At 39.0% G+C, this 27,557-nt stretch overlaps 1 protein-coding gene and 1 long non-coding RNA gene across 17 annotated transcripts in view; one reads left to right on the forward strand and one right to left on the reverse strand.

Annotated features, from left to right (window-relative positions):
- Positions 1–3,003, forward strand: part of CD274 (CD274 molecule) — a 145,098-nt gene extending 142,095 nt beyond the window's left edge. For all 9 annotated transcript variants that reach the window (XM_077909416.1, XM_077909465.1, XM_077909448.1 and 6 more), the window contains one exon: positions 130–3,003. In XM_077909416.1, coding sequence (XP_077765542.1) covers positions 130–152 — 23 coding nt within the window. In that variant the 3' untranslated portion in view covers positions 153–3,003. The remainder of the gene's footprint in view (positions 1–129) is intronic.
- Positions 1–27,557, reverse strand: part of LOC144320702 (uncharacterized) — a 50,406-nt gene that overhangs the window by 7,096 nt on the left and 15,753 nt on the right. Inside the window, exons 2-5 of one of the 8 annotated variants that reach the window (XR_013386318.1) lie at positions 21,539–21,702; positions 14,625–14,743; positions 10,517–14,417; positions 2,760–9,281 (exon numbers count right to left, since the gene is read on the reverse strand). This is a non-coding gene — a long non-coding RNA (uncharacterized LOC144320702). Of the gene's footprint in view, positions 1–2,759; positions 14,418–14,624; positions 14,744–21,538; positions 21,703–24,571; positions 25,779–27,557 lie in introns of those variants that run through there. The other 7 variants (XR_013386311.1, XR_013386319.1, XR_013386322.1 and 4 more) reach the window with 7 other exon arrangements.

The raw sequence follows: 27,557 nt of genomic DNA on the forward strand, positions 1-27,557 counted from the left end.
GAACAAACATGGGCAAGCCAGGTGGTTGGTCCTCCTTTATTATATAAAGATAATTGTGTAAATTTAATAATATAAACTTATTATATCATCTAGGAAATATGAGTTATGTTTGTCATTATTGTTCTCTAGATATACAATTTGAAGAGACATAATCCAGCATGGAAACTCCTGATCTTAAAGCAGGGATTCTCGGCCTGTGGTTTGAGTTCAGCAGAGCTACTCATGACCAGAGCAGTGCAGAGGGCCAGGCAAGCTGCAGGCAACATAGGGCTCAGAAGGCCCAAGTGGTGACCAGTGGAAGGTGGGAGAGAAGAGGAGGAGAACAAAGTAATAAAGAGTAGAGGAGGTAGCCTGCAAGGAGACTTTGGCACTTCAAAACGACTGGGAGAATCACAGGCACCTACAAAAGAAAGGAAGGACACTTCTGGAAGAGGAACCTCCCCATGAACCGTCCATCGCTCATCCTAGGAAAACAAGTTGCGATTCCCTGATTTAATGTGTCAGTTCCTGCAGAAGTGCACTTTGCCTTCGCTCAACGTCTCTATTTGTCATCTGTGTGACTGAAGGTCCCAGTGTTGCAACAGTATTTAAGGATGTTATTTCTATTTATTTTGAGTCTTTGGAGTCTTGTCGTGTGAGTGTGGTTGTGAGTGATTTCTTTGGAAGACACATTGTAGTAGAAGTTAAAATTTTGTCACAAAACTACATTTACTGCTTAGTGAGTTGTGTGTGTTCAATAAAACGTGTAGTATTTATAAGGTGTTTGGTATCCTCCACAGACGCCAGGACATGGGAAACAAGGAGAACAGACCCATGATTTCTATAGGATATTCGTTGCCTTATTTAACCCTCCAGTACTTTGGTTGACCCTAATTATCTTCTCAGACCTGAAGGTAATATATGTTACTGCAGTATCTGTTCCATTTTAAATATCAGTGTAAACCACTGTGTGGGATCCTACACAGAATCTCATTTAATGCCTAGGACAACTGTGTTGTGGTAGGAACTCTTACCGTACCATTTCACAGTGGAGAGCGCGAAGAGATCGAGTAACTTGCCTGAGAGAGTAAATAGCAGACCCTGGATGTCCACAACTGTACCCCGCCCCCCGCCTTTAGAATACAGCCTAGAGCTGTCTTTTTTTTTTTTTTTTAAAGATTTATTTATTTATTTATGATAGACATAGAGAGAGAGAGGCAGAGACACAGGAGGAGGGAGAAGCAGGCTCCATGCCGGGAGCCTGACGTGGGACTCGATCCCGGGACTCCAGGATCGCGCCCTGGGCCAAAGGCAGGCGCCAAACCGCTGAGCCACCCAGGGATCCCCTAGAGCTGTCTTTTAAGAAATTCATTCATTCAGCAAACATTTAGGAAGCAGCCATGTCTCTATGCCAGGTGGTGACTAAGCAAGACAAAGTACCTCTCTCCCCAGGAGCTCGCAGTATCATGGGGGAGACTGATAAGAGAATTCATCATTTCAGTATAGTGCAGTGTCATAGTATAAGGTGTTGGAGGAGAATGATGGCATGAAGAGGAGAGTCTAGAAAGGCTCCCAAAGGGCGGGGGGCATACCCCCCAGGGCGTCTCGTCAGTGTGTTCCTTGCAAGTCGAAAATACATTTTAATCAAAGTGATTTTAGTTTAGGAGATAAGTCAGTGTTTTTAAAAAATTGTGGAAAGTAGCTCTCGAATGCCTTTTCAAAATATTATTATATTTACATCTGATTTATTTGCCTTTGCCATGCAATGACATTTATGTATATGGTGTTGGTATTGCTCAGTGGTTCTTTCTTTTTTTTTATATATATAAGTGCAATTGAAGTATGAATTCATACCTTTCCATGATTCAAAATTCAGAAAGTCCAAGAGGAGACATTAAAAAGTCCCCATTCCATCCTCCTAGATACCTGGTTTTTCTTTCCAGAAGCAACCAACTCTTGCCTTTTGTTCTTATAGTCTTCTAAAGATATTCTAGGAATGTATGTAGAAATACATATAAAAATATATTTTTTATTTCTTCCTCTTTTTTGCATAAATGGTAACACACTATTCACCTGCTGTGCACTTGGCTATTCTTATTTAATATATTACTTCTTATGGTGCCGTTGGAACAAATGTGAAGTTCCCAGAAGTCAGGCACTGGGTCTTATTTATTTCTAGATTAGCTTTTCCATAGCCTGTTATTACTTTTATAAGACTTACTACATACTAAGTATGTGCTTCATTGACATTTGAACAACCAGCATTTGTTGAGTGCTTGCTCCATGACTGAGTTTGGATTTGGTTTATTTTGTGTTTCTCAAAGTGAGACCCTTGGGTTCTCCAGGGTACACTGGCTCAACCTAGTCCTAACGACTGACTTATTACCAATTCTGTTCGACAGAATCCTGTATGGAACTTGTGTTTTTTTTCCTATCTGTTTTCTCTTGAGTGAAAACTAGATTTTGATATTGCAGTTGTGAAATTACATGGGTGTTTTTTTGTTTGTTTGTTTTTGGAAATTCCAGTAGTGTACCTTGACTCTCACCTGTGCTTAAAAAAGGTCATGAGCTGTGCCTGAACCTCTGAGTCCCACCAGTTCTCATCACTACATAGATCTAAGACGTTGCTTTTCAAAGGCTTTGAGGTTCATGTGCCTCCCAGGAGGTCCTGTGTCTTCCTTCTCTCTTGGCCATTTACCTGGATTATCGACAAAGAAAACCTTCATTTTGCCACATAGCAAAGCTGAAGAAACAGAGTCTCTAACAGAACTCATTGTTACCTTTTGTACATGTTCGTTTGTACGGTGTCCCTCGTTTGCATGACAACATTCTTTGTGAAGTACAAGGAAGGATTCTGACTGAGCTTACTCCATTCCTCTTTGTGGTGTTGAATTTGTCAGGCACTTTATCCTCTTGTCTTGTGTTTTACTCTAAATGACATAGGCAGAAATGATACTTAGTTCTACATTTTAATTGTCATTGTTTACATCTGCATTAATTTAATAAAATATTTTTATTTATTTTGTTCCTTGGTGCACCACCATGTCCATTGTCTTGTTTTCTAGGCCTCATAAAACCACAGCCAGTTTAATGTCCCGGTGGGAAAAGTTATGGGGGATATCTCAGCTATCTTCCTAGTTCTTCACTTCATGGCTGCTGTTTATGCAGCCTACTCTTAGTTCTGTGCAATGAAAAAATACAAAAAAAAAAAAAAAGTAGTTTTTTCAAAAGAACGCATTGAAAACTTTCATTCTCTCTTACTCTGTAGTTTCTTTGAGGACAATATCAAGAAAAGAGTCAAAATTGTGTTGTACAAATTGAAGATCTGCAGGAGGGAGGGTGAGAGAGAAGGAGTGGTCCCCAAAACAGCTCTAAGGAAACAAAGGGGCTTTCCTCACAGATCACTCTTCTCAGATCAGTAAACGTGGATATGCAACCTAGCGCCTATAAAGCTGGATGTATTCCAGAATTCACATTCTGAAAAGGAAGTGAGACATCGAACATGAAATCAAGGAGAGGCTTGAGGCCTGGTCTAGGGTGGGGCCATAAAAATTTCTAGTTTGAAGTCAAACATGACAACACTTGTCATTCAAAGAAGTGTTGGTCTCTCAGTTGCTGAGTCATTAAGCTCACTTTAAAGAGACTTGTGATCATTTCTCTGAATCAGACACTCTCAAAAGATGAGGACGATGACTATTCCTAAGACTGTATGTTGGATGCTAGATGTTTTTAAAGAAATAATATCAGTATCTCTGTAGAAATGATGATGACATGATATTTATGCCAGCTAAGTGGGTGCTGGGTGGTGGGACATCTCAGCTTTATGACCAGTCTTCCTGGCTGGCTATAGTGGCCAAGGTTCTGGCTGGAATTTTGTGACAATGAAGGGCAGGGGGCTCATATTATAGGAAAATAGGCCTGAAAATGAACTATAGGCTTTCATTAAAGTTTTACTCCAGTCCTTTTTATAAGCATGCAACTATCTGCTGCAAGTGGGTCAAATATATTTTTATCTATTTTAGAAAACATATAGATTACTATTTTAAAAATTAGAATTCAAAATTAACTTTTGCACTGTTGCTGTTACTGATCACGTTTGTCAAGACAGATACATTCCGTTTTTATAATTTTTCCCTGGCCCGGGTCCCCAGAATTTAAAGGAAATTAATGTAATAAACCAACTTACCCCTATTAAAATTTAAATATTTCCAGAATTATTTATATTTTAAAAGAAATTAAGATTTGAAGAAATTGAAACAGTTGTTAGTGGTGGGGTTTTATCATCAATAGTTGTGGTAATTACCATCAATCGACATGTACTCCGTGCTAGACACTGGGATTACATATATTCTCTCATTAAATAGCATCGGCTCATGATGAGATATACCAAGTAGCAGTTTTTATTGTAATTCTTGCTGATTATTAACTTATGTCTTTTCCTTCAAATGAAAAATATAAAATGGCCATTTAAAAGTAATGTATATAAGACTATGATGTAATTTTCAATAGAGAGTAAGTGGCCAAATTGGCTGAAATGGATACTTCTTGATTTCTTAATTAAGCTATCATTATTTGGCTCCGTTTTCCAGATTTATGAGAGTATTGCGGATCCTATCATATAGAAAAGTGGAATTGGATGGACAGGCAGTTTAGAATATCCATATCCATTCAAAGAAACCAGTAAACAGATTCCTTCCTGACTTGCACACCAGTCAGTGTGGCCTCTTCAGATCTCTTGCAGAAAAGGATAGTCAAAGCTAGGGAGATGGGAGTGGAGTGAGGTCACACCCAGGCCTCAGAATTCAGTCCCTCACGTCAGATGGCAAACCAGGGGATGATCCAGATGGGAAGGGGAGGTCAGAAATGTTAAGACCCTATGACCTGCTGAAGGGACACCCACTACAAGGTTAGGCCTAAGATAATAGGCAGCAGCATTCTGGTTCAAGGGGAGGTAAAAGGAAGCAAATCTCTAATCCTGCATAATCTCTGGACTGGAGACTACACTCTCAGATTGGATCACACACTCGCAGATTTGGTGCTCTGAGTCCACTAGGGATGACTATAATGGTGGTGACACCGAGTTAGGATGGTGTCCCAAATGCCTGTATTTTGGAGGAGGACAGTTCTCAAGAAGCAAATGGGTTTACCAGAAGAAGGCTCTGTGGTAGGGTAATGGCAAATCTCAACATACTAATCTGGTTTTCCCTCATGTATTTCTCCCTACCTCTGCTTCCCTTCTTTGTAGCCTAAGAGTTGATTTCCCTTCCCCAGTCCATGCCAGTGCTGAGACACAAAAAGTAGCACTTTCATACTTGAAATTCCACTGACATTTTCCACAATTCCACTACCAACATCTCACTGCATCTCAGTTCCTCATTGGACAACTTCTATAGGCCAGGCATTCACAAAGCATTGCAGAGGAGTCAAAGATATTAAATGTGGCTGATGCTCCTCTGGAGCTTACCATCCAACTGAAGACATGATATATAAATTCAAGAAGAATTAACTAATAATTCAAGTGCTAGAAAATATGAGACTTTAAGGAACTGTCTCCGGACAGTGAGAAGAGAGGCCAGCAAATGTTATAAAGTCAGGGATGGAGGAAATCCCAGGTGCTAGGAAGCTCATCAATGAGGCCACATTCAACTTGGACACTGGAGAATGGAGAAGATGCTACCACTGATGATGTGTTTTTAGTCTGTTAAGGCTACTACAACAAAATACCACAGAGCAGGTGGCTTATAAACAACAAATTTATTTCTGACCTTTCTGGGGAGCCCACATGGTTGGTTGTATTATGATCAGGATCTTCCTCCTGGTTTGTAACTGGCACCTTCTAGCTGTCCCCTCACGGTAAAAGGTGCACGGGACCTCTGTGGGGTCTCTTTCATAGGAACACTAATCCCATTCATGTGAGCTTCATCCTCATGACCTAAGAACCTTCCAAAGTCCCCATCATCTTTAGGGGTAGGATTTCAGCATGTGAATTTGGGGGCACACAGACATCCAGGCCATAGCATATGGAGAGCAGCTTCTTTTTTAATTTTTTAATTTTTATTTTTTATTTTTTTTGCATATGAGATAAATTTAATGATAGAAAATTTGTGATCCCTGACATTTTAGTGAGAATGTAAATTGGTACAACCTCTGAAAAGGGTAATTTGGCAATATCTATCAGAATTATATATGACCTAGGATTTTCACTTACAGAAATTTACCCTATAGTTACATTCTCATATGTGAAAAATGATATATGTGTGAGGATTACAGCATTGTTTATAATAGCAAAACACTGGAAATAACCCAAATGTCCATCAAGAGGGAACTGGTTAAATAAATGGGGTGGCACAATCCAAACAAGAAAATGCTATATTAGACAGCCACATAAACAGATAAGGAAGTTCTTTCTGTACTGATATGAAACAGGTCTTTGAGATACATTTAATGTTGTTTAATACAAAAGGAGGGTACAGTATGCTTGCTTTGTATATTATATTAATTATGTATTGCACAGATAGTTAATTAGTATTTTGTATATTATGTAACTCTATGTATCCTTCCAGATACAAATTTTGCATTTTTTAAAAAGGAAAAAAATGGGGCAGCCCGGTTGGCTCAGCGGTTTAACACCACCTTCCACCCACGGCGTGATCCTGGAGACCCCGGGATCGAGTCCCACACTGGGCTCCCTACATGGAGCCTGCTTCTCCCTCTGCCTGTGTCACTGCCCCTCTCTCTCTTTCTCTGTGTGTGTGTGTGTGTGTGTCTCATGAATAAATAAATAAAATCTTTTAAAAAAGGGAAAAAATGTAGATACACAATTACTTGTATATTCAAAAAATTTATATCTGAAAGGATGCATAAGAAGCTATTAAGACTGGTTGCTTTTGGAGTGGCAGATTGGGTTCCTAGTGGGAGAATTGTACTGGTAGGACCTTTTGACTTTTAAATCATGTGAACATATTACGTATTCCAAATAAATTATAATTTTTAAAGTCTGTACTCAATTATTTGCCTTCCAGGAATTTTTACATACTTGTAAGGAAATGATAACTCATTAATGTATAAAACCAAATATAAACATCAGTGGCGAAGGAGTTTAACCAACTAAATTCAACCCAGCTGGACTTGAACCCAGCTGGACTGAATTTTTTTTTTTTTCATTTGCGTTTTCCCTAATTTTCAATTATTTCACTACCAGTACAGCCTCGAGTATGGTGAAGCACAATCAATTTATTTATGGGCTCTGATGTAAGCAGCTGTGGATTTGGATCCACATGATAATATATGATACTATTATAAAGAATGAACAGACCAAATTAACCCATTGTTTATGGTACTATAGACAGGAGATATGCTTCCATAGATATGAAATAACTACAACATTTGGACCTTGGGGAAACTTGCAAGAATGATCCCAACATATGTATTCACTCTGAGAACTGAGTTTTACCCCAAGTAAAGTTTTTGCATAACGGCAAGGTGAAAGTTTTGGGGGGCTTATTGGTGGCTATCAAAATCTTCCAAACTTAGGCGTGGCTTCTCCATGGGAAGCTTTGCTGTCTGCCCAAAGGTCAAGCATCCCATCTTTGACAAACCACAAAATCTGTTTCACCTCAATTCTCTGCAGTTGTGAAAAATGAAAGAAAAAAAAAAAAAAGCAAGATCACGGAGAAGTTACTCAATAGACAACAAAATTTACATAACTGAAACTGATTAGAAGAACTGTTTTTGCCGTGAGAATTGAAGAAAATGCCACGTCAAGCCTGAATAATAAAAAAGCTGATATCAGCAACAACAAATGACTCTCAACAGTCTTTATCTGTAAACCACGTCTCTTAGCAAGCTTGAAATAAGTTATAAATGCTAACATATATGAGACCAAACAAAATGGTCTTTTTCTAGGACACTGAAGAGGCTCGAGGACTTTAAAACTGGATTAAAATGATTCAGGCATCTAGAAGAAAACTGAAAACCAAAGACAAAAACAACAAATCCTTGTTTGTACCTACAACTGCTCTAAAACTTGCTTCATTTCGGGGTGACTATGGAAGGGAAAAAAATCTAGCTGTACTGAGAAATGTATGCATATTTGGAGAAGAATCAAAGGTTGCTTAGGGACCTGGAGGCAGACCCCAAGTTCCAGTCTGGTTAACTCTATGACTTTGGGTATGTCATTTAACTTCAGTGAGCTTGTTTCCTTGGGTAAAATGGAGTGAGGTCTCTAATGTGCTTAGCAGAAAGCATGGTGCAATCAGTTTGTGTATTGATAGTATGGATGCCAAGAAATAATTTATTAAAATATTTTAATATTTTAAGTTTCAAGAGCTGTGAATCTAACCAGGCTGGTATTATTATGGATGACTTTAAAACCATTTTTTAAATAAAAATTAATTTTCCGGGATGCCTGGGTGGCCCAGTCAGTGAAGTGTCTGCGTTTGGCTCAGGTCGTGATCCTGGAGTCCTGGGATTGAGCCCGGCATCAGGCTCCCTGCTCAGCGGGGAGTCTGCTTTGCCCTCTCCCTCTGCCTCTCCCTTCACTCATGCTGTCTCTTTCTCTCTCAAATAAATAAATTAAAAAAAAATAATAAATCGACATTAATTTGGTATTTATTATTAAAACTTTATTTTTAAAAATAAAAAATTTAAAGCTGAAATGTTTAATTTTTCTTACTACAAAGTAAAATAACTGTTAATTAAAGTTGTGCTGGGTTGAAGATCTAATTTGATCATCTTAATAATTTTGGAATTTTTCATTATGTTAAAATTAACTAGAATTTCTGTTCTTTTTCAATTTGCACATTTAAAATTTTGGCATTGATCCATTTTTGTTTCATCTGGGTCTCTCATGTCAGTAAATGCTGAGCTACTATAAAGTAGAAATTACTTAGACAATGTAACTTATTTAGGGAAAATTTGGAAAATGTTCACTTGGATAGCTGTGTTTTGTTTTTAAAGAAAGATGCTCCACTCCTTGGTAATTTCACAACAAATTTCTAGTTTAGAGCAATTTTCTAGTATAGAGCAATTCCTCTTTTTACACCTCAAGTTAAATATTTCTGCCTATTCTTTAGTCAAATTGAAAACAAATGATAGCAAAACAATGACCCTGGTTGGTTTCTAACTAAACAGAACTGAGCACACTGTAAGTGAGAACTTGTCCTCTTTATTTGAACATTCATTCAGCACCTACTGTATCTGCTAGGCTTTGGAGAGAGAGATTACCCCAACACGAGTCATCCACGCTGCCCTTAAAAACACAAAGACTGAAACATACGTTATGAGCATAGCTCTTCCTCTTCCTAAAACAAAACAAAAGACACAAATAACACGGTCAGAAACTGTGTTTCATAACACAGATGCACCAGAAAATAATTGAAGCAGTTTGAACTCAACTTTTATACTCTCTACCACTGAAGTCCTATTTTATCAAATCTTTGCAAAGTTAGTTCATGTATTTTCGTGCTTCATTGATTCTAACCCAAATGTGGTATTTTTGTGGTTGCATCCATTCTAGTGCCATATCAGAGCACTAGAACATATAAAAGGATTTAATAAATAGTATTAAGATCTTAAAAAATATTTAGTACCACTTCGGCAATATTTTCCATGCCTTTGTGTGTATTGATTCAATTAGTCTTCCAAAAAGAAACAAAAAACCTATGAGGAAAGTACTGTTACTATCTCTTCTTGACAGATGAAGAAATGGAGGAACAAAAAAGTTTAGATAACTTGATCAAAATCACGTGTCTAGGAAGCTCCGGCTGCAGGATGCAAACATCCTAAAGCCCAAGGTCTTAAACTCCGTACTACACTACACTTGAATAATTTATGAATCATGTTAATGAAGAGGTTTCAAAGTTTAATACTATTGGACCAGCATAGCATATTGATACCTACCTGAATTGAACAACTCCAGAAGCAGTCTGACGTTTGTTTGCCTGCACATTTTTGTTTTTCCAGGCAATGGGGGGCTAATCTGACTAGTGCTGCTCTAGATATTGCAGTCTATGTCTTTGATGAACCTTTGAACTCATTTCTGTTCAGTACATATCTGGTAAGTTCCGTTGCAGAATCATTGGTATATACATACATGAGAGAGAATTTTTGGGGAATGGTATGGAAATGTTGGGAAATGTACCAATTTGCATTCCCCATATCACTGTATGGGAACCACAGTTGCTCCAGATTCTCACCCAAATCTGGCATGTTGTTGCTTTTATTTTAGGCATTCTCGTGAATCTGCAGACATCAGATTATGGTGTTAATTTGCATTGCCTTGGTGGCTAATGGAGTTGAGCTCTTTTCTATGTGTTTATCAGCCATGTTGCAATACGTTTTTAGGAAGTGTCTTTTTAAATGTTTTGTTCATTTTTTTAATTAGATTTGTCTATCATTGATTTATAGGAATTCTTATCAAATTCTACATATAAGTCATTTGTCGGATATATTCACATGTTATGTGTTGTCTATTCTTTTTCTTAATGGGGTCTTTTTGATGAACAAAATGCCCTTGATTTTATATAGTCCTACTTACCAATTTTTCCCTTTATTTTTTTGTGGGTCCCATTTAACCAAACTTTGCCTGCTCCAACATCAAGTAGACCTCTTTCCATGTTTTCTTCTAAATAGTGACTATTTTTCACATTTAGGTCTGCGGTCCTTCTGAAATTAATTTTTTTACACATCATGTGAGGTAGGGGGTTAAAGTACATTTTTACAAAATTATATGGATAACCAGTTGTCCCTACACCATTTATTGAAAAGACCATCTTTTCCCTTACTGTATTGCAGTGTCATTTTATCAATAAACCAGTTGACTGTATCTATATCTATGTATCTATTTATCTATTCCTGGACTCTGTTCTGTTACATTGATCAACCTGTTTGTTTTTTTGGTTTTTGTTTTATTTTGTTTCTGTCTAGAAAATGTTGTTAAAGCAGTATTAATGAGTTTGAAATTTTCCTCTTGGAACTAGGACAATGCTTGAGGTCGTGATTTTTACTTGCAGTCCTGGCTATTACCGTGACAGCTGGGGGGATTCATGCAATGAAAAGATACTGCATCTCTGTCTCCTACTGTTTTACCCATTTTCACCCCAAATCTTTATTCAGTCTGAATAAATGTGTTTGTCTCTTTATAAAAGTATAAAAACATACCCACCATTTACTGGTTTATTGGATATCTTCTCTTCCTTGTGCATTATTTCAAAAGTAGATGAACATAGGATTTAGTATATTTTTTAAAAATAAATTAAGTTACACTTACTTATGCATACCTAAATGTATTTTTTCTACTATAAATTCAGTGAACTCTAATTTTAGAAAAATATTTTGCTCTCTCACCCTGAAAAAAAATGGGTATTTGAATTCTACAAGGAAGTGATTTTATTCCAATCTAACCACCACTATGGGACAATACATCCTTTCTCAATACATCCTTTCTATTATAACTTAAATACCTATAATAAAAAAAAAATATTGCATAAAACTGCATTCCTAAAGTGTTTGCTCACAGCTACAGTACTGTAGGATCAAATAAACTTTGTCTCATGTTCTCAGGTTTGGAGTAGAGTCATGTAGCAATATGCAAAGCAGATCCCCTGTTGGGATGTCTATCAGCCTCACAGGACAATAACTTCACTAAAACAAAGACAGTGGGCCATGCCCATCACTTCCCCATTTCTGTTCACGGATTTTAGGTTCCCAGTAACCAGAACAAAAATCTCAGGACCAAATTTACTCCTCCCTTTTTCCCATAGCTGAGCTTCAATTTTGATCTAATCCTCTTTCACAAATCCCTTGTTCCAACTACTTCTTTTGTGAACTCTCTGTTACTGATACTCTCTTGGCCTTTATGTTAGGATGTTCATATTGGCTTAAACAATAGGAAGATGATTATCTTAAATAGCAAGAAATATACAGGTAGAATGGCTCTGTCTCTATTTCTCTGCAATCCTCTTGGCCCCACTCTACTGGGTGGTTGACTCTATACTCAAGCTTATATCAAGACAGCAATGGTAGTTCCACTTTCCACACCCAGCAGAGCATACCTTGTGGGTCTCATTGGCCGTAACCGGGTCATTTACCCACCCCTGAAACCAATTGTTGGCAAGGATTTACCCAGGAGCCAGGGATGAGATCATCTTTCTCTGGGTCACATAAGGATAGATACCTTAACAAAGTCAGGGCCTTGCTGCCACGGAAAATTGGAGTTTGAATGGTAGCAGACAACCAACAGTGTCTGCTCCAGACCCTAACCACTTCAGTTTGAATAACTGCAGGTTTCTCCTAATCATGCTCCCTGCCTTTTGTTTTTAGCCCTCATTTTCTCAACATTTTTTATAAAGCCACTAATAATAATAAATAATAAAAATAATAAAGCCACTAATTAATTCTCTTTCAATATATTTCTGTCATAGTCTTTTCTTAGTACTATGGTGGCTCCTCACTGAAGGAAGGATAAAGTCTGAACAAACACCTTGTCCTCCCCATTCAAGATCCCCACAGTGAGCCTCCAACCTGTCCCCTTTATCCTTCCTTCCTCCCTACTCCCTTATAATAGGGGTGGGCATTTTAAAATTTTCTGTAAAAGATCAGATAGCAAATATTTCAGGTTTTGTGGGTCATGTGATCTCTGTTGCAGATACTCAGCTCTACCATTACAGTGCAAAAGCAGCTATACATAATATATAAACAAATGAGTGTGACTGTATGCTAATAAAACTTTATTTACAAAAGCAGAGAGTAGATCAGATTTAGCCCCCAGGCCACACTTTGACAATCTCTGCCTTTTAAGAAACTTCTTTACTCCACAGGGCTTTAAACTGATATAAGTGACACTCCCATTAGAGCCATAAGGATGACAAGGTAATGGTTTGAGGCAGGGCCACATGCAAGATACCTTGCAGGGTCTGGGCTTCATATCTGATGCATCATCAAAATTTACTATAGCAGCATGACTTTTTGTAAATGTATTAATTCAATTAGATCATTATACTGATTCAAAGATCAAAAGATCTCGTAGGGCTGTGTTTCAAATCTTTTCCAGGCTGTGGTATGTGGATTTGCTATACTAAGACAAATAAATGGGTTTATTTCTCCACCATGTGGATAATATCAATTATCAATAATAATACCTGATACCTTTATCAGGTCAAGCTCTTCTTCCTACCCTCACGGGGGTACACAATCCTCTCCTCTCTTCCCCCTCACGGGGGTCCACACTCTAACTCACACAATCTTTTTTCTTTTTCCCATGATGCTATTGCTTTTTGTGTGTGTGGTAAAATATACAGAACATAAAACTTAACATCTTAACCATTTTTAAGTGTATATTTTTAAGTGTACTCATGTGCAATCATTACCACCATCTCATAGTTCTTTTTGTTTTAAAAATTGACACTTTATACCCATGGCATAACTCCCTATCACCTACTTCCCCTTGCCCCTGGCAACCATCAATCTATGGTTTCTGTCTATGATTTTGATTTACTCTAAAATATTTCACGTACATGGAATCACACAGTATTTGTCTGTCTGTGACTATCTTATTTCACTTAACATAATATTTTTAAGGTTCATCCAGTTGTAGCATATGTCAAGATTTCTTTTCTTTTTAAGGTTGAATAATATTCCATTGAATGTATGCACTATATTTTGCTTATCCATCCATCTGACAGTGGGTGCCTAGGTTGCCTGCAAGTTTTAGCTATTGTGCATAATGCTGTCATGAATATGGATATACAAATCTCTCTTTGAGACCCTGTTTTCAATTTTTTTTGCATATATACTCAAAATAGGAATTGCTGGATCATATGGCAATCTCATTTTTAATTTTTTGAGGAATTGCCACATTGTTTCCCACAGTGGCTGTACCATTTTACATTCCCACTAACAATGTGCAAGTGTTCCAATTTCTACACATCCTCACCAACATGTTATTTTCCTGGCTTTTTGGCAGTAGCCATTCTAGGGTGTGAGATGGTATCTTGACATGTTTTGATTTGCATTTCCCCAGTGATGTTGGGAAGCATTGTGATGTTGAGCATTTTTTCATGGGCTTATTGGCTATTTGTGTATCTTCTTTGTAGAAATGTCTATTGAAGCCCTTTACCCAATATTTAATCAGATTTTTGTTGTTGCTGACTTTTAGGAGTTCTGCATATTAATCCTTATCAGATATATGATTTGTGAATAGTTTCTCCCATTCCTTTTTTTTTTTTTTAAGACTTGATTTATTTATTCATGAGAGACATAGAGAGAGAGGCAGAGGGAGAAGCAGGCTCCATGCAGGGAGCCCGATGTGGGACCCCATGCAGAGACTCTGGGATCCCACCAGAGTGGAAGGTGGATGCTCAACCGCTGAGCCACCCAGATGTCCCAGTTTCTCCCATTGTTTAGGCTACCTTATTACAATGTTGGCATTGTCTTTGGATCTGCAAAATGAAAAAACATTTTTTAAAATTTAGAATCCAATTTTAATTTAGATTATATTCACCTAGACTCCTACAACAAACACTTGACCTCAACAACTTAGTTTGGTACAATGCTCAAAGTTGCCTTATCCTCACCGTCGGGGTCAGGCAGTTCTACTGATGTCATTGTATGTGAGCCAGCATGTCAGAGCCAGCCTCTCTTCTCACCTGGCTGTGCTGATGGGGTGGCTCCCATGTTTGCAGCTGTGATCCAGAGCTGAGTGCAGAAACTGCCAAGACACCGGTCACAAGTCACCTGCAGGATCTCCTCCTTCTTCTTCCTTCTTCTTTTTACCATGCAACAAAACTTTTATTAACATTTTGAAAAGCTGGGACACCTGAGTGGCTCAGCAGTTGAGCGTTCTGTTCAAGGCCTGATCCTAGGGTCAAGGGATTGAGTTCCGTATCAGGCTCCCTGTGTGAAGCCTGCTTCTCCCTCTGCCTGTGTCTCTGCCTCTCTCTCTCTCTCTTTCTCTGTCTCCTATGAATAAATAAATAAAATCTTTTTTTTACAAAAAGGATGGTACTGTTTAAAAAAATATATATATTTTTTTGAAAAGCTATTGAAAAAACCAGCGATTCAGCTATTACTGAAACCGGTAATTTCTAAACTGAAATTGGGGCAATGACCAGAGTGCAGAGCAATGCCATCATTGGGCAATAAGAATTCAAGACTGAAGAATTAACAGCTATCCTTCAGACGGAGAGTTAACTCTTTCTGGATGTTGTAATCAGAAAGGATGCGGCCATCTTCCAGCTTCTTGCCTGCAAAGATGAGCCTCTGCTGGTCAGGAGGGATGCCTCCTTTATCTTGGATCTTGGCCTTCACATTTTCGTTGGTGTCACTGGGCTCAACCTCCAGGGTGATGGTATTGCAGGCCAGGGTCTTCATGAATATCTGCATACCACTGCTCAGGCATATGCCATCCAATGGCATATGAAGTCCAGTTTATATTTTCTTTTGAAGCCTGTGTGTTTGGTGCCATATTCAGGAACTCATTGCCAAATCCAATTTCCTAAAAATTTTTGCCGTATGTTTTTTTTTCTAGAAGTTTTATAATTTTAGCTCTTACATTTAGGTCTTCGATCCATTTTGAGTTAATTTTTGTATATTGTGTTAGATAACACTCCAAATTCACTTTTTGCATGTGGATATCCAGTTTCCCTGGCACCATTTGTTGAAAAGACTGTTCTTTACTTATTGAATGGTCTTGGCAAGCTTGTCAAAAATCATTTGACCATATACGTGAGGGTTTATGTCTGGGTTCTCTATGCTATCCCACTGGCCCATATGTCTGTCTTTATATCAGTACTGTAGTGTTTTGATTACTCTAGCTTTGTAGTAAGCTTTGCAGTCAGGAAGTGTGAATCCTTCAGCTTTGGTCTTTTTCAAGATTGCTTTGGCTATTTGGGGTCCCTTGAGATTCCATATAAATTTTAGGATGGTTTTTTTTTTTTTTTTTAATTTCTGCAAAGAATACCATTAGCATTTTAATAGAGATTGCATTGAATCTGTAGATCACTTTGGGTAGCACTAATATCTTCACAATATTAAGCTTTCTAATCCATGGGATGAGTTTCCATTTGTTTCTTCTTTAATATTTTCAGCAACGATTTTTAATTGTCATTTTTAAATTCTTTCACCTCCTTGGTTAAGTTAACTCCTAAGTATTTTATTCTTTTTGATGCCATTGTAAATGGGATTTTAAAAACATAATTTCCTTTTAAGGTTGTACATTGTTAGTATATACAAATGTAACTGATTTTTGTGTATTGACTGTATCCTGCTATTTTGCTGAGCTCATTTATTCATTCTAACAGTTGTTGTTTTTTTTTTTTTTTTGTGGTAGCTTTAGAGTTTTCTACATGTAAGATCATATCATCTCTGAACAGAGATATTTTTATTTCTCCCTTTCCAATCTGAGCATTTTCTTTTTCTTGCCTAATTGCTCTGGCTAGAACTTTCAATATTATGTTGAATAGAAGTGGTGAAAGCAGACATCCTTGCCGGGCTCCTGATCTTGGATGTAAAGCTTTCAGTCTTTCACCATTGAGTAAATTTGCTATGGACTTTTTAACATATGGCTTTTATTATGCTGAGATCGTTTCCTTATATTCCTAGTTTTTTTAATGTTTTTTTCATCATGAAATGGTATTGAATATTGCCAAATGCTTTTTCCTGCATCAACAGAGACTCATGTGGGGTTTTTCTTCAGTTTGTTAATGTGGAGTATTATTTATTGATTTTCATATGTTGAACCATTCTTGCATTACAGGAATAAATTTCACTTGGTCATGGTGTATAATCTACTTGCGATATTGCTGACCAGTTTGATGGTATATTGAAGATTTTTGCATCAGTATTCATAAGAGATATTGGTCTGTAGTTTTCTTGCAGTGTCTTTGTCAGGCTTTGGTATCAGGGTAATACTAGCCTCAGAGAATAAGTTAGGAAGTATTCTCTCTTATTTAGTCTTTTCAAAAAGTCTGAGAAAGACTGGTATTAGTTTTATTTTAAATGTTTAAGAGTTGCTTTAATTTTTTATTTATTTATTTTTTATTTATTTTTTTTTTTGTAGAAAACATTTAATTCCCTTTCTTTCTCTCTCTCTTTTTTGGTATATATTTTATAGCTCTTTTCTTTGTGATTACCATGGGATTACATTTAACATTCTAAAGTTATAACACAAATTTGATTTTATGCCACCTTAACTTCTCTCCCCCCAATAAAAAAAAAAAAAGAAAGAAAATAGTATAGTAGAGTGATTGAGAACAGAGACTCTAGAGTTAGGCTGTTTGGGATTGAATTACAGTTTTGCTGCTTCCTGTTTATTTGACCTTGGGTAAGTTATTTAACTTCTTTGTTTCTTCATGTGTATAATGGAGCCAATGATAATAGTCACTTAAGAGAGCTGTTAGGATGATTACATGAGTTAATTACATGAGTTAAAAAACCTGAAGCATACTGTAAATGCTGAACATGAGTTCGTGGAAGAATAAATTTGTTTTGTCCCTAGGCATGTAAAATTTCTATAAACAAAACAGGATCAGAGCCTTCTTGCAGGGAGCCTGCTTCTCCCTCTGCCTATGTCGCTGCGTCTCTCTCTCTCTCTCTCTCTCTGTGTCTCTCATGGATAAATAAATAAAATCTTTAAAAGAACAAAACAAAACAGGATCCGTATCCACCTAAGTAGGCAGTCTGCTCTGTGTAGTCATTCAAGGACTCAGATGGATAATGGCTCTGTAATATTTAGTATGTTGTTTCCAAAATTTCCTTGGGGGTCTCCTTACAGCTTATTAAACTATAAAAGGTAGGGGAGCTCAGTGGAAGGTTTTTATGAGCCAAGTTTGGAAACAGGGCACATAATTTCCTCTCCATTGGTTAGAATTCAGTCACATGATCATACCCACTTGCAAGGGAGGCTGGAACATATAGTCTAGCTGGGAAAAGAGAAGTATATAAATTTGAAAGGAAGAGCTATCAGTGTTGGCTATAGATGAGCATCTGGACAAAACCATATTGGTATTGGTATATCCCAGCAAAGAGTACATTGAATGGAAATAGCTATAATGTCATTGGCTTCTACTCAGGTTGTTTTTAACAAAAACAGCTTTTTGAAACTGGTCATTGAGTATGGTCTAAAAATGTGGATGAAAAAAAATAAAAAAAATAAAAAAATAAAAATGTGGATGAAGACATTCTTCACTTTAGTACACAGTGTGCTTTCTAAGGAACACTAGGGAAAAAATATCCCTCTGATCTTTTTTTTTTTCTTTTTGTCCCTCTGATCTTAATGCCAAAATAGTTATGTTTCCTCAAGGGAGAAGTTGTTTTGTTTTACTGCCCAATCTCAGAAATATTAATTAACTGTCCAATGGTGGCTTGGAAAGCTTAGAGCCAATTTTATTTTTTCATCCGACTGATATTTACTGAGTATTTACTACATGTCAAGCTTCGAGGTAGATCCTGAAGATTTAAGAGAGAACAAATCAAACATGGCATGGCTCCTGCCTCGTGGAACTCACACTCTAGATGAGGGTCTGAGGGTGGAGGTGGAAATCTATAATAAACAAATACATGACCACATAAGTACAATAATACCAATAAATATGAGACCAAGGTAAAGTTAAAAGGTCAGGAACTGATTTTAAACACAGTGAGTGGGGATCCCTGGGTGGCTCAGCAGTTCAAAGCCTGCCTTTGGCCCAAGGTGTGATCCTGGAGTCCTGGGATCGAGTCTCACATCAGGCTCCCTGCATGGAGCCTGCTTCTCCCTCTGCCTGTGTCTCTGCCTCTCTCTGTGTGTCTCTCATGAATAAATAACAAAAATATTAAAAAGATAAATAAAAAATAAACACAGTGAGTAGAGCAGGAACTTCTCTGAAAAGGTAACATTTAACCTGAGCTGTACAAAGTTAGTGTACATCCAGCAGAAGCTTTGAGGTGAGACTGAGCTTGACTTGATCGGGGGAATAGAAAGGAGGCCAGAGTGACAGGAGAGTAGCAAGGGAGGTAGAGAGAAAGGCATGAAATTGAAAAGGGAGCCAAGTAGGACTTTGGGTACATGGTAAGGGTTTGGTTTCCATTCTAAATGTGTTTTAAGTAGGAAAATGATTGATCTTGCTTGTGTTATGAGATCACTTTTGGCGCAATGTAGAAGTGGCATAGAAGCAGGGAGAACAGTCAAGTGATACGCATCATAAGTCTGGAAAAAGCAGATGGTACCTCAGTCACAACAAGCCTGTATATTCTGACAGGGAGCATGGACTCCTGGCTTGTGCCCGGGAAGAAGAGGAGACTCAGTGGTTTGGCTTTATGCTTATATCCCTCCCTTTTCTTGGCCCACTTTCCATTTGTGGTCTTCTGTTGTATGTTAGAGATCCTTGTGAACAGCCGTAAATCCTTTCTGGATATTCTATATAAGTCCTAGAATCCTAAGATATAGATCCCTCTTTGTCCCAAAACTGATTCATCATATTGCCTAGAAAGAATAAATATTGTTCTTCAAGAGGTTTGGCATTTCTGGGTAAATAAGATAATTAAGTTAGGAACACAGTTGGGACTTTTAGAAAAAGTGGATCCAGAAACACCCAAACTGCTACTAAGAACAATTTATAAATGTAAGTCATGGAGCTCAGAAAGAAGTTTCTCTTTGATATTTCTCCTGGATTAAATGAAAGAGAGACCCTGGGGAATTCTGTGGACAGTGAGGGAAGCTTCAAGTGTGGTGCCTTTATAAAGAGAGGAGTTACAATTGGCGAACCAAGGGGTAATGTGGAGAGAGGAAAGTATGACAGAAGACTAACTTCCTCAAAATCAGGATAGTTATGATAGTGCTCTGGTTTGAACTTCAAGAAGTTACTGGAAATGAATGATGTCATACACGCACATGTGCACACAGACATCTACTGAAAAGACACAGCAAATGTCTTCTGCAAGTGAACTTGTGGCAAATTAAAGTACCGCGATTATCCTTAAATCTGCTAGGGGGAAAAGAGGCATTGACTGCTCAGTGTGGGTCTGGACAAGGAGTGAGTATCCTGGCTGTTGTGTCCATAATGGAAATGGAAATGTACTGCTCTCCCTCTTCAGGCCAGCCCTCCCAGCCAGTCCAATTTCCTTCCTTTCTAGCCAATGCACCACAGTTTACTAACTCTGTCCACTCTTTTGGGTCACTTACTCCAGTAAGTAACTTACTCTGTCTCTTCATTCATAGTATCATGTCATGGCTCAGGCCTCTGGGTGGGCCTTCGACAGCCTTAGGCACCACATTTAACTCAACTATCTTCCTGTTTTATTGGACAGTGAGGTCATAACTTAATGACTTTAGACATGCCATATATGGAATAAAATGGTTGTTAAATTTGGCCACTGAATAACATTTTCAGAAAATTAACAATTTGTAGAGATGTATTTATACGTATGAAGTATCTATGTAAAAAAAAGAAGTATCTATGTATATATATTTAGATAGATGATATAGACATATAAATACACACACATATCAGTGTTTGCATGTGAGAGAGATCGATAATGCATATATGCCTGTTGGATACCAAGTAGCTGCAGCCTATGAGGAAAAGACAGAGGGAACAGGAAGGGAGGGTAAAGGGACTAGAGCTGAAGCAAAGATACCCATGTATCTCCTACTTTTAATGCAAAATACGTCAGTGTCAGATAATGTCACAAATTCCCATAATTCTGCCCCTAAAGATGCTGTTCTCTTTTATAACAGGCCAAGGAGGGGCTTCATTCAATCCTCTTTCATTTGTCAGGTTTTGTTTTTTTTTTTTAAGATTTTATTTATTCATGAGAGACACAGAGAGAGAGGCAGAGACACAGGCAGAGGAAGAAGCAGGTTCCCTGCAAGGAGCCCGATGTGGAACTCAATCCCAGGACCCCAAGATCAGGACCTGAGCCAAAGGCAGACACTCAATGACTGAGCCACCCAGTTGCCCCTATTTGTCAGGTTTGATACTCTTAAGAGGTCTCTCTTTGACCAACAGGCTGAAGAACTCCCATTGGCTTCTCTAAAATTATCCCTCATATATATTTTTTTCTGATTATTTTGGGAGTGTTTGGTTGAAGATAGATGGCCTTTATTACAAACATGAAGAGGAACACTCATAAATAAAAGAATTTGGAGCTAGACTATGGGAGTTGAATCTCAGTTTTCCCATTTACTAAATATATGACCTTCAGCGAATGGTCTACCCTCTAAGTGCCTCAGTTTCCCTATTTATAAAATGAGACCAACGAGCATACCTACCTTCTCGGGTTGTTGTGAGAGTTAATTGAGTTAATACACATAAAGTACTGGGAATTGCCCTGGCAGTATTTAGACTGTGGATGTTAGGCTGTATTACTGTTTTCCTCTCCAGCTAGGAATTACTACTAGTAGGACTGGTCGCTCCATTAATTCCTCCAGAGCAGTCCTCTCCCACACCGAGCCTGTGTGATGGAATGTCCCATCCTAGAACAGGGTCCGATGTGGTCAGGAAAGGAGGCTGGAATGAAATAAGTGGAGTGGCTGACTTCTGGTTTAGAGTGAAGGGCCAGGTGTTTCTTCACTTTTACCCACCTGTAGGAAGAGCTCGTCTGAACTGGCCAAGTCTGGATATCGTCCAGCCTGTGTCCATTTCCTTTCCATACTCAATTCATCTTCTATTACTTTCTGGGCAGTAGAAGGTACAGAGTCTCGTGGCCACCACTTGTGTTTCTTGCTGTACATTCCAGCTTTATTTGCTAAGGGAAATGCTCAGGATTATTGGCCAAGTGATAAGGAAAGCTTGAGACTAGGAAAAATCTGTTTCTGACATGACTGGAGCAAAATACCCTTGGACATTATACCCTCAGAAGGTTTCTCAAGTCAAGTGACGTTTGCAGTCAAATGAACTTCCTTACTCTGACTTCCTAGAATAGCCAGATATTCAAAGAAATTGTATGGCACTGGTAGCCTAATGAGATCAGTAAATTCTCCCATTGAGTTCCTTCTCAGATCTGAAAAACTACCTGCTGGTGGTACAGGAACATGTTTGAAACTTGTGGGCAGAGACTGCCTCCAAATATTTGCCCTCCTACAAAATGACCACTGGCCCACTTGCCCTCCCACAACTAGGTCCTGAGTTGCTATAAAAACCACAAGTTAGTGGCTTTGTAAATGCCATCAAGCCAGGTGACTAGCTAATCTGTTTTTCCACAATATGTATTACTCTACCGGGACATATGTCTTCAGGTATATACCCTTTGATCCAGAGATACCACTTACAGCAAGTTTTCCCAAGGAAACAATCAGACAAGGGCCCAGAGCTGACTTGGTGGGGTCATTTACAGTGCTACTGTTTTGTATTATCAACAATATTGGGAATAACATAAATGGCCATCAATAGTGATGGCTTAAATAAATTGTGATGTAGCCATACAATGACATACTCATCAGTTTAACAAGAAATCATGGGATCTATAATTACTGACATGGAAAGATGCTCACAATATCTTTGATGAGTGATAAAAGCAGTTCAGTGGGCAGCATCTTAATATAATGACGTCTCAAAATTACGTTTATATATGTGTGTCCAGAGAGCTATAGTAAATTATGTTCACCAAAGTATTAGCAAGTATTATCTCAGGCATGGGTATTTGGATACTCTTTTCTCTTTTTAATTTTTATTTAATTTTTATTTTTCTTAAGGTTCATTATTTTTATTTTATTTATTATTTTATTTTTCTTAAGGTTTATTTATTTATTTGAGAAAGAGAGAGAGAGAGAGAGAACAAGCTGGGAAGGAGGGTGCAGAGGGAGAGGGAGAAGCAGGCTTCCTGTGAGCAGAGCCTGATGTGGGGCTTGATTCCAGGACTTAAGGATTGTGACCTGAGCCGAAGGCAGATGCTTAACTGACGGAGCCACCCATGTGCCCCTCTTTTCTCTTTTTTTAAATTTAAAATATATTTTACAATGATATACTGTGTCATTTTGCAATTAAGAATTGAAGTTTTTTATATTGTAATTCTGAGGGGGGAAATGAGTTAGGTTTTAATCATATTTTTACGAATATGATCATGGGTTGAGCACATCAATCATGTAATAGCATAAGAATAAATAACACTTACTTAGTACTTACTATGTGCTAAGAGGCCCCCTTCTAAGCACTTTCCATGTCTCAAACCACTTAATCTATACAACATTCTACATTTTGTATTTACGCCTATTTTACAGATAATGAAACAGGTACCAAGAGAGAAAGTCATTTGTTCTAATTCCCACGGCTGATATGAGATGAAACAGAGAGTGGACAGAGGTCTGTGATCATGGCCCCTGTGCTGCTCTACATACAGTTCACCTGCTCTTTATCTGCAGAGAGGAGCAGAAGGTGTGGAGGTCTGAGAAGGAGCGAGCAGTGCTAGGAGTAGGACTCTGTCCTCTTGTTCTGAAGGCTCTTCAGCCTCCCCCACCTCCCCCCACCTACCTGTTCACTTAACTCCTCTTGGCTTCAATTTCCTCTTTTGGAAAACAAGGAAGACTTCTTAGACCTCCCAACTTAAAATGAATAAGTCCCCTCTATACCATATATAGACCTAGTAGATACTTGTAGTGTGGCACTTATGCTGCCCTCACTGTCACCACCGACATCCTATCTCAGGCTGAGAGACAGGCTTCACTATCCTTCAATGGGCAAGTTGTCAAGACAGGTTAAGAGATAGTTGGATGTTTATGTGCCTACATTCACCACCCTCTACAATAATTCTGTTCATTTGTCATTATCCCCACTGGACGTGAGCTCCTCACAGCAGAAACAATGTCTTGTGCACCTCTGCATCCCCAATGCCAGGAACATAACATTGTTTAATTAATAAAAACCCTTTGTGGAGTGAAAAACTGGAAGTTACAGCCATGTGACCATATGGCTTCAGAGTTACAGTCAGAGAAAGCAATGCTTGCATATTAATTTCTTTTAGTTTTCTGTTTTCTACCTCATCTGGCACCACATTCAGAGTAGAAATGATCATTCAGTAAAGAAGTCACAAATTTTAACGTGCCCCTTATGCAAGAGGGGCCAGAAGGCCCTCTTTTATATATTAATTACCCAATTCAAGAAATGCAAGGCATTCTATATAAATCTGAAAATCTTATTTGCAAAACTCTTTCTATTAGCTCAGGGGTTTTACCACCACCACTCAGAGCAGTCAAATTCCACAGCTGGTGAGAAGTGGAGCCCAATCTAGCTTCTCTGCCCTCTATGCCCCGTGCTCTCTCTACTTTGCACATACTGCCACCCCTCTGACCGACTACTATGGTCTCTAAATCCCCACATGCCACTAGCTCCGGCATCTTAGGAGACTACCTACTGTCAGAGTGCTTGCATATTCCCCCCACCCCGTGTATAAACTGAAGATCATGACACCGGCTTTTCTGACTAGAGAAAATCAAAGAAGCACAGCCAGATATGAGGCACATATTGCAAGAGCTACTGTTTGTTTTGGGTTCTCATCTTCTTTCCTCCCTTTTAAGTATTTTTCTTCACAATGAAGGCAGTGACCAAAGTAATCAAACCGTGGGATTCTCTAATGCTGAGCCATCAGTTAGGGTACACTGGCTAATCAAAATCACTTGATGTAAGGTTTTTTTTAAATGCTTATTTCTGCACCCCAACCATGGAGATTTTCAATCAGGAGGTCTGGGGTAGTGCCCAGGCACCTCTAGGCTTTTAAAGTTCCCCAGGGGATTCTGATGTGCAGCCGGGTTTGGGGAAAACTGATCTGGGTCAGAGTCTCCTCAAAACATTGAGTCAGCTGTCTCCTCCTATCTCTGATTACATTTGAAAAGATGAATCATCATTTCACTTTCTTCTTTTTTTTTTTTTTTTTTAACTGAGTTGAAACCAAGAGTCAATGTGAGAACTTCTTATTTCCTTTATCTGAGATTGAGTTCAAGTGTCTGCTCCACTTGGTCCAAGCACTGCATCTTCTAAAGTTCTTATGGGCAAAGGACATCAGTCCAGGACTTAGGAGAAGAATCCCTCCTCCATTCAGTCCTGGCATCATGTCGTAGTCCTAATGAGCAATGGTTAGGAAGTCCCTGGATGAAAGGGCTAGATGATACTGTGATTTCTAAAAGAAATAAACATTTGGTCTTTGGTCTCTGTTTCTGTCACAGAGCTCCACAATCCCTTGGAATTTCCTAAGTGATAAGAGCTAAAAAGGTGTTTCTGTTATGTCATCTTCAATTGTGTTGAATGGTAGGACATCTAACTGGTGTACAAGAACTGCTTGGTTGGTGTGAGGAAAACCCCAACACATACACACAAACTGGATGCAGCATTTCTGGCTGGCTCTGGGGATCCTTCAGTCCTGAGTTACTGGGAGCATTGCAGGTGCATCTTAGAGTGAGCCAACAGTCAGTCTTGCCTCCCTCTATCCTCCCGGAGATGAGCCAGGACCAGGAAACAGTAGCAGCATTGGGATGCGTGTAGCTTATTTAGTTCCTTAGTTCCACCTTGTCCTCCCCTCAACCACGCTACAAATGAGACCCGGCCTGTGTCAGCAGACAGCAGTAAGGTAACCTCAGGCTCTTCTGCTCCTTTGTGTTATTAGAACAGTCTGATGTGACACCTGAGCAAAAATGGTTAATTCCATTGGCTATCTAGGCAAACCTGATGGTGAAACCACAGGCCAGACTGCAAAAAGGACCGGAATGAGGACCAGAATTTGTCACGCTGTCTCCTTCTCCTCTGCTGCTTTCTTTGGTTTATCTCTGAAGAGCTTCTGTGGGCTACATGGCTGAAGAGGCCCTCTGCCTCCCCATCCATCCTTCCATCCCCCACCTGTTGGGTAGAGAGTGAGCTTCATCATTTTTCAGTCCAATTTCATAATTTGCAGGTCACTTATAACTCAGTTCAGAGCCAGGTCACTTACCAACTTTTTGAGGTAAAATTCACATACCATACAACTCACCAATTTAAAGTGTGCCATTCAATAGTTTTTTGTATATAGAGAGAGTTGTGCAACAATCATTACAACAATTTAAAAAAAAAACATTTTATTTATTTATTCATGAGAGACATAGAGAAAGAATAAGAAGACACACAGGCAAAGGGAGAAGCAGACTTCCTGAGGGGAGCCTGATGTGGGATTCAATTTCAGGACCCTGGGATCATGACCTGAGCCAAAGGCAGATGCACAACCACTGAGTCACCCCAGTGCCCCACTACAATCAAATTTACAGCATTTTCATCATCCCCATATGAAACCCTATATATACCCTGATCAGTCATGCCAACACATCCCCTCCTAGTCCTAGTCTTAGGCCACCACTAACTACATTCTGGCTCTAGGAGCTATCATAGACATTTCATATCCATGGAATTATACAACATGTGATCTTTTGAGACAGGCTTCTTTCACTAGAGGTTCATCCACACTGCAAATGGAATTAGTACTTTGCTCACTTCTGAGGCTGAATGCTGTTCCACTGGATGGGTACACCAAAGTGTATTTATCTATTCATCAGCTGCTGCACATTGATTCGTTCCCCTTGTAGCTATGAATAACGCTGCTATGAACATTGGGGCACACGTGTTTGTATGGATACGTATTTCATTTTCTCTTGGTTATTTTCCTCTCTAGGAGAAGAGTGCTTGGTCATACAATAACTCTAGGTTAACATTTAGGGGAACTGCCACGGTCCAGTCCCACTCGAAATTCCAATCTCATATCCTTTTTAATCGTCCCCCTACTCCCAGAATAGGGTAAACTTGTAGTTTAGTTATCTTGCAGTGGGAGAGGTAAATACCCCCAGGTTGGGTCTGGTTCAGGCCAGTAAGTGGCCTTTGGTAAGATCCTAGGACCCCTGTGCCTGTGGCTTATCTCCGTTTTGTGTCCCCTGAGGACACAGGAACCCTGGAGTCTTTGATGTCACTGAGGGCTACAGGGCCTGGGATGAGGCCCTGAAAACAACCCAACAGCCCTCCCCACACCCAGGCATGGGGTCCTTCAGGAAACCTCCTTCCCACCTTCAGAAACTCCAGGCAAGAATCAGGTGTCACATTTTATTAAGAGCACCCTCAAGCCTCAAGATATCCAGCATCCTTTTCTTTCCCCCATAGATAAGAGGGGAAGAGAACAGAAGACATTCTCTACAGGTCCCTGGAAGTTACTCCTCCTTGTCTCTGGAATCCCTCTCTGTATTCTACATTAGAAAGGCTAGTGGACAGTTCAGCCTCTGCCACTCCTCCATCCTCCACCCTCATTTCCAAGCTCTGTACCCCAGAGACTTCCCTTCTTGAATCTGACCTTTGTGACTTCAGTAACTTTGTTCTCCACAAGGAGCTGTCTCCCAGGTGCTTTTGTCCCTATGCGTCAGCTGGGTGGAAATGGGACAGGAAAATACTTTATCCATAACTCCCATCAACCCATTCAACTGAAAACAAAACTCCTTTTTATCTGAGTTGCTTTCAGAGAATTAGCCAAAGCTTGACCTCTTTCCTTCTAAAACCAACACCCATTATTGCTCTGGCCAGAACACCCCCATCTCACCTTCCCTTCCCTCACATTAAGGCTAAGCCCTCTTTCGCAGGCAGGAATCAGATGGGATCCAAGCCACA

Source organism: Canis aureus, chromosome 1 (genome assembly GCF_053574225.1).
Source record: "Canis aureus isolate CA01 chromosome 1, VMU_Caureus_v.1.0, whole genome shotgun sequence".
Lineage (NCBI taxonomy): Eukaryota > Metazoa > Chordata > Mammalia > Carnivora > Canidae > Canis > Canis aureus.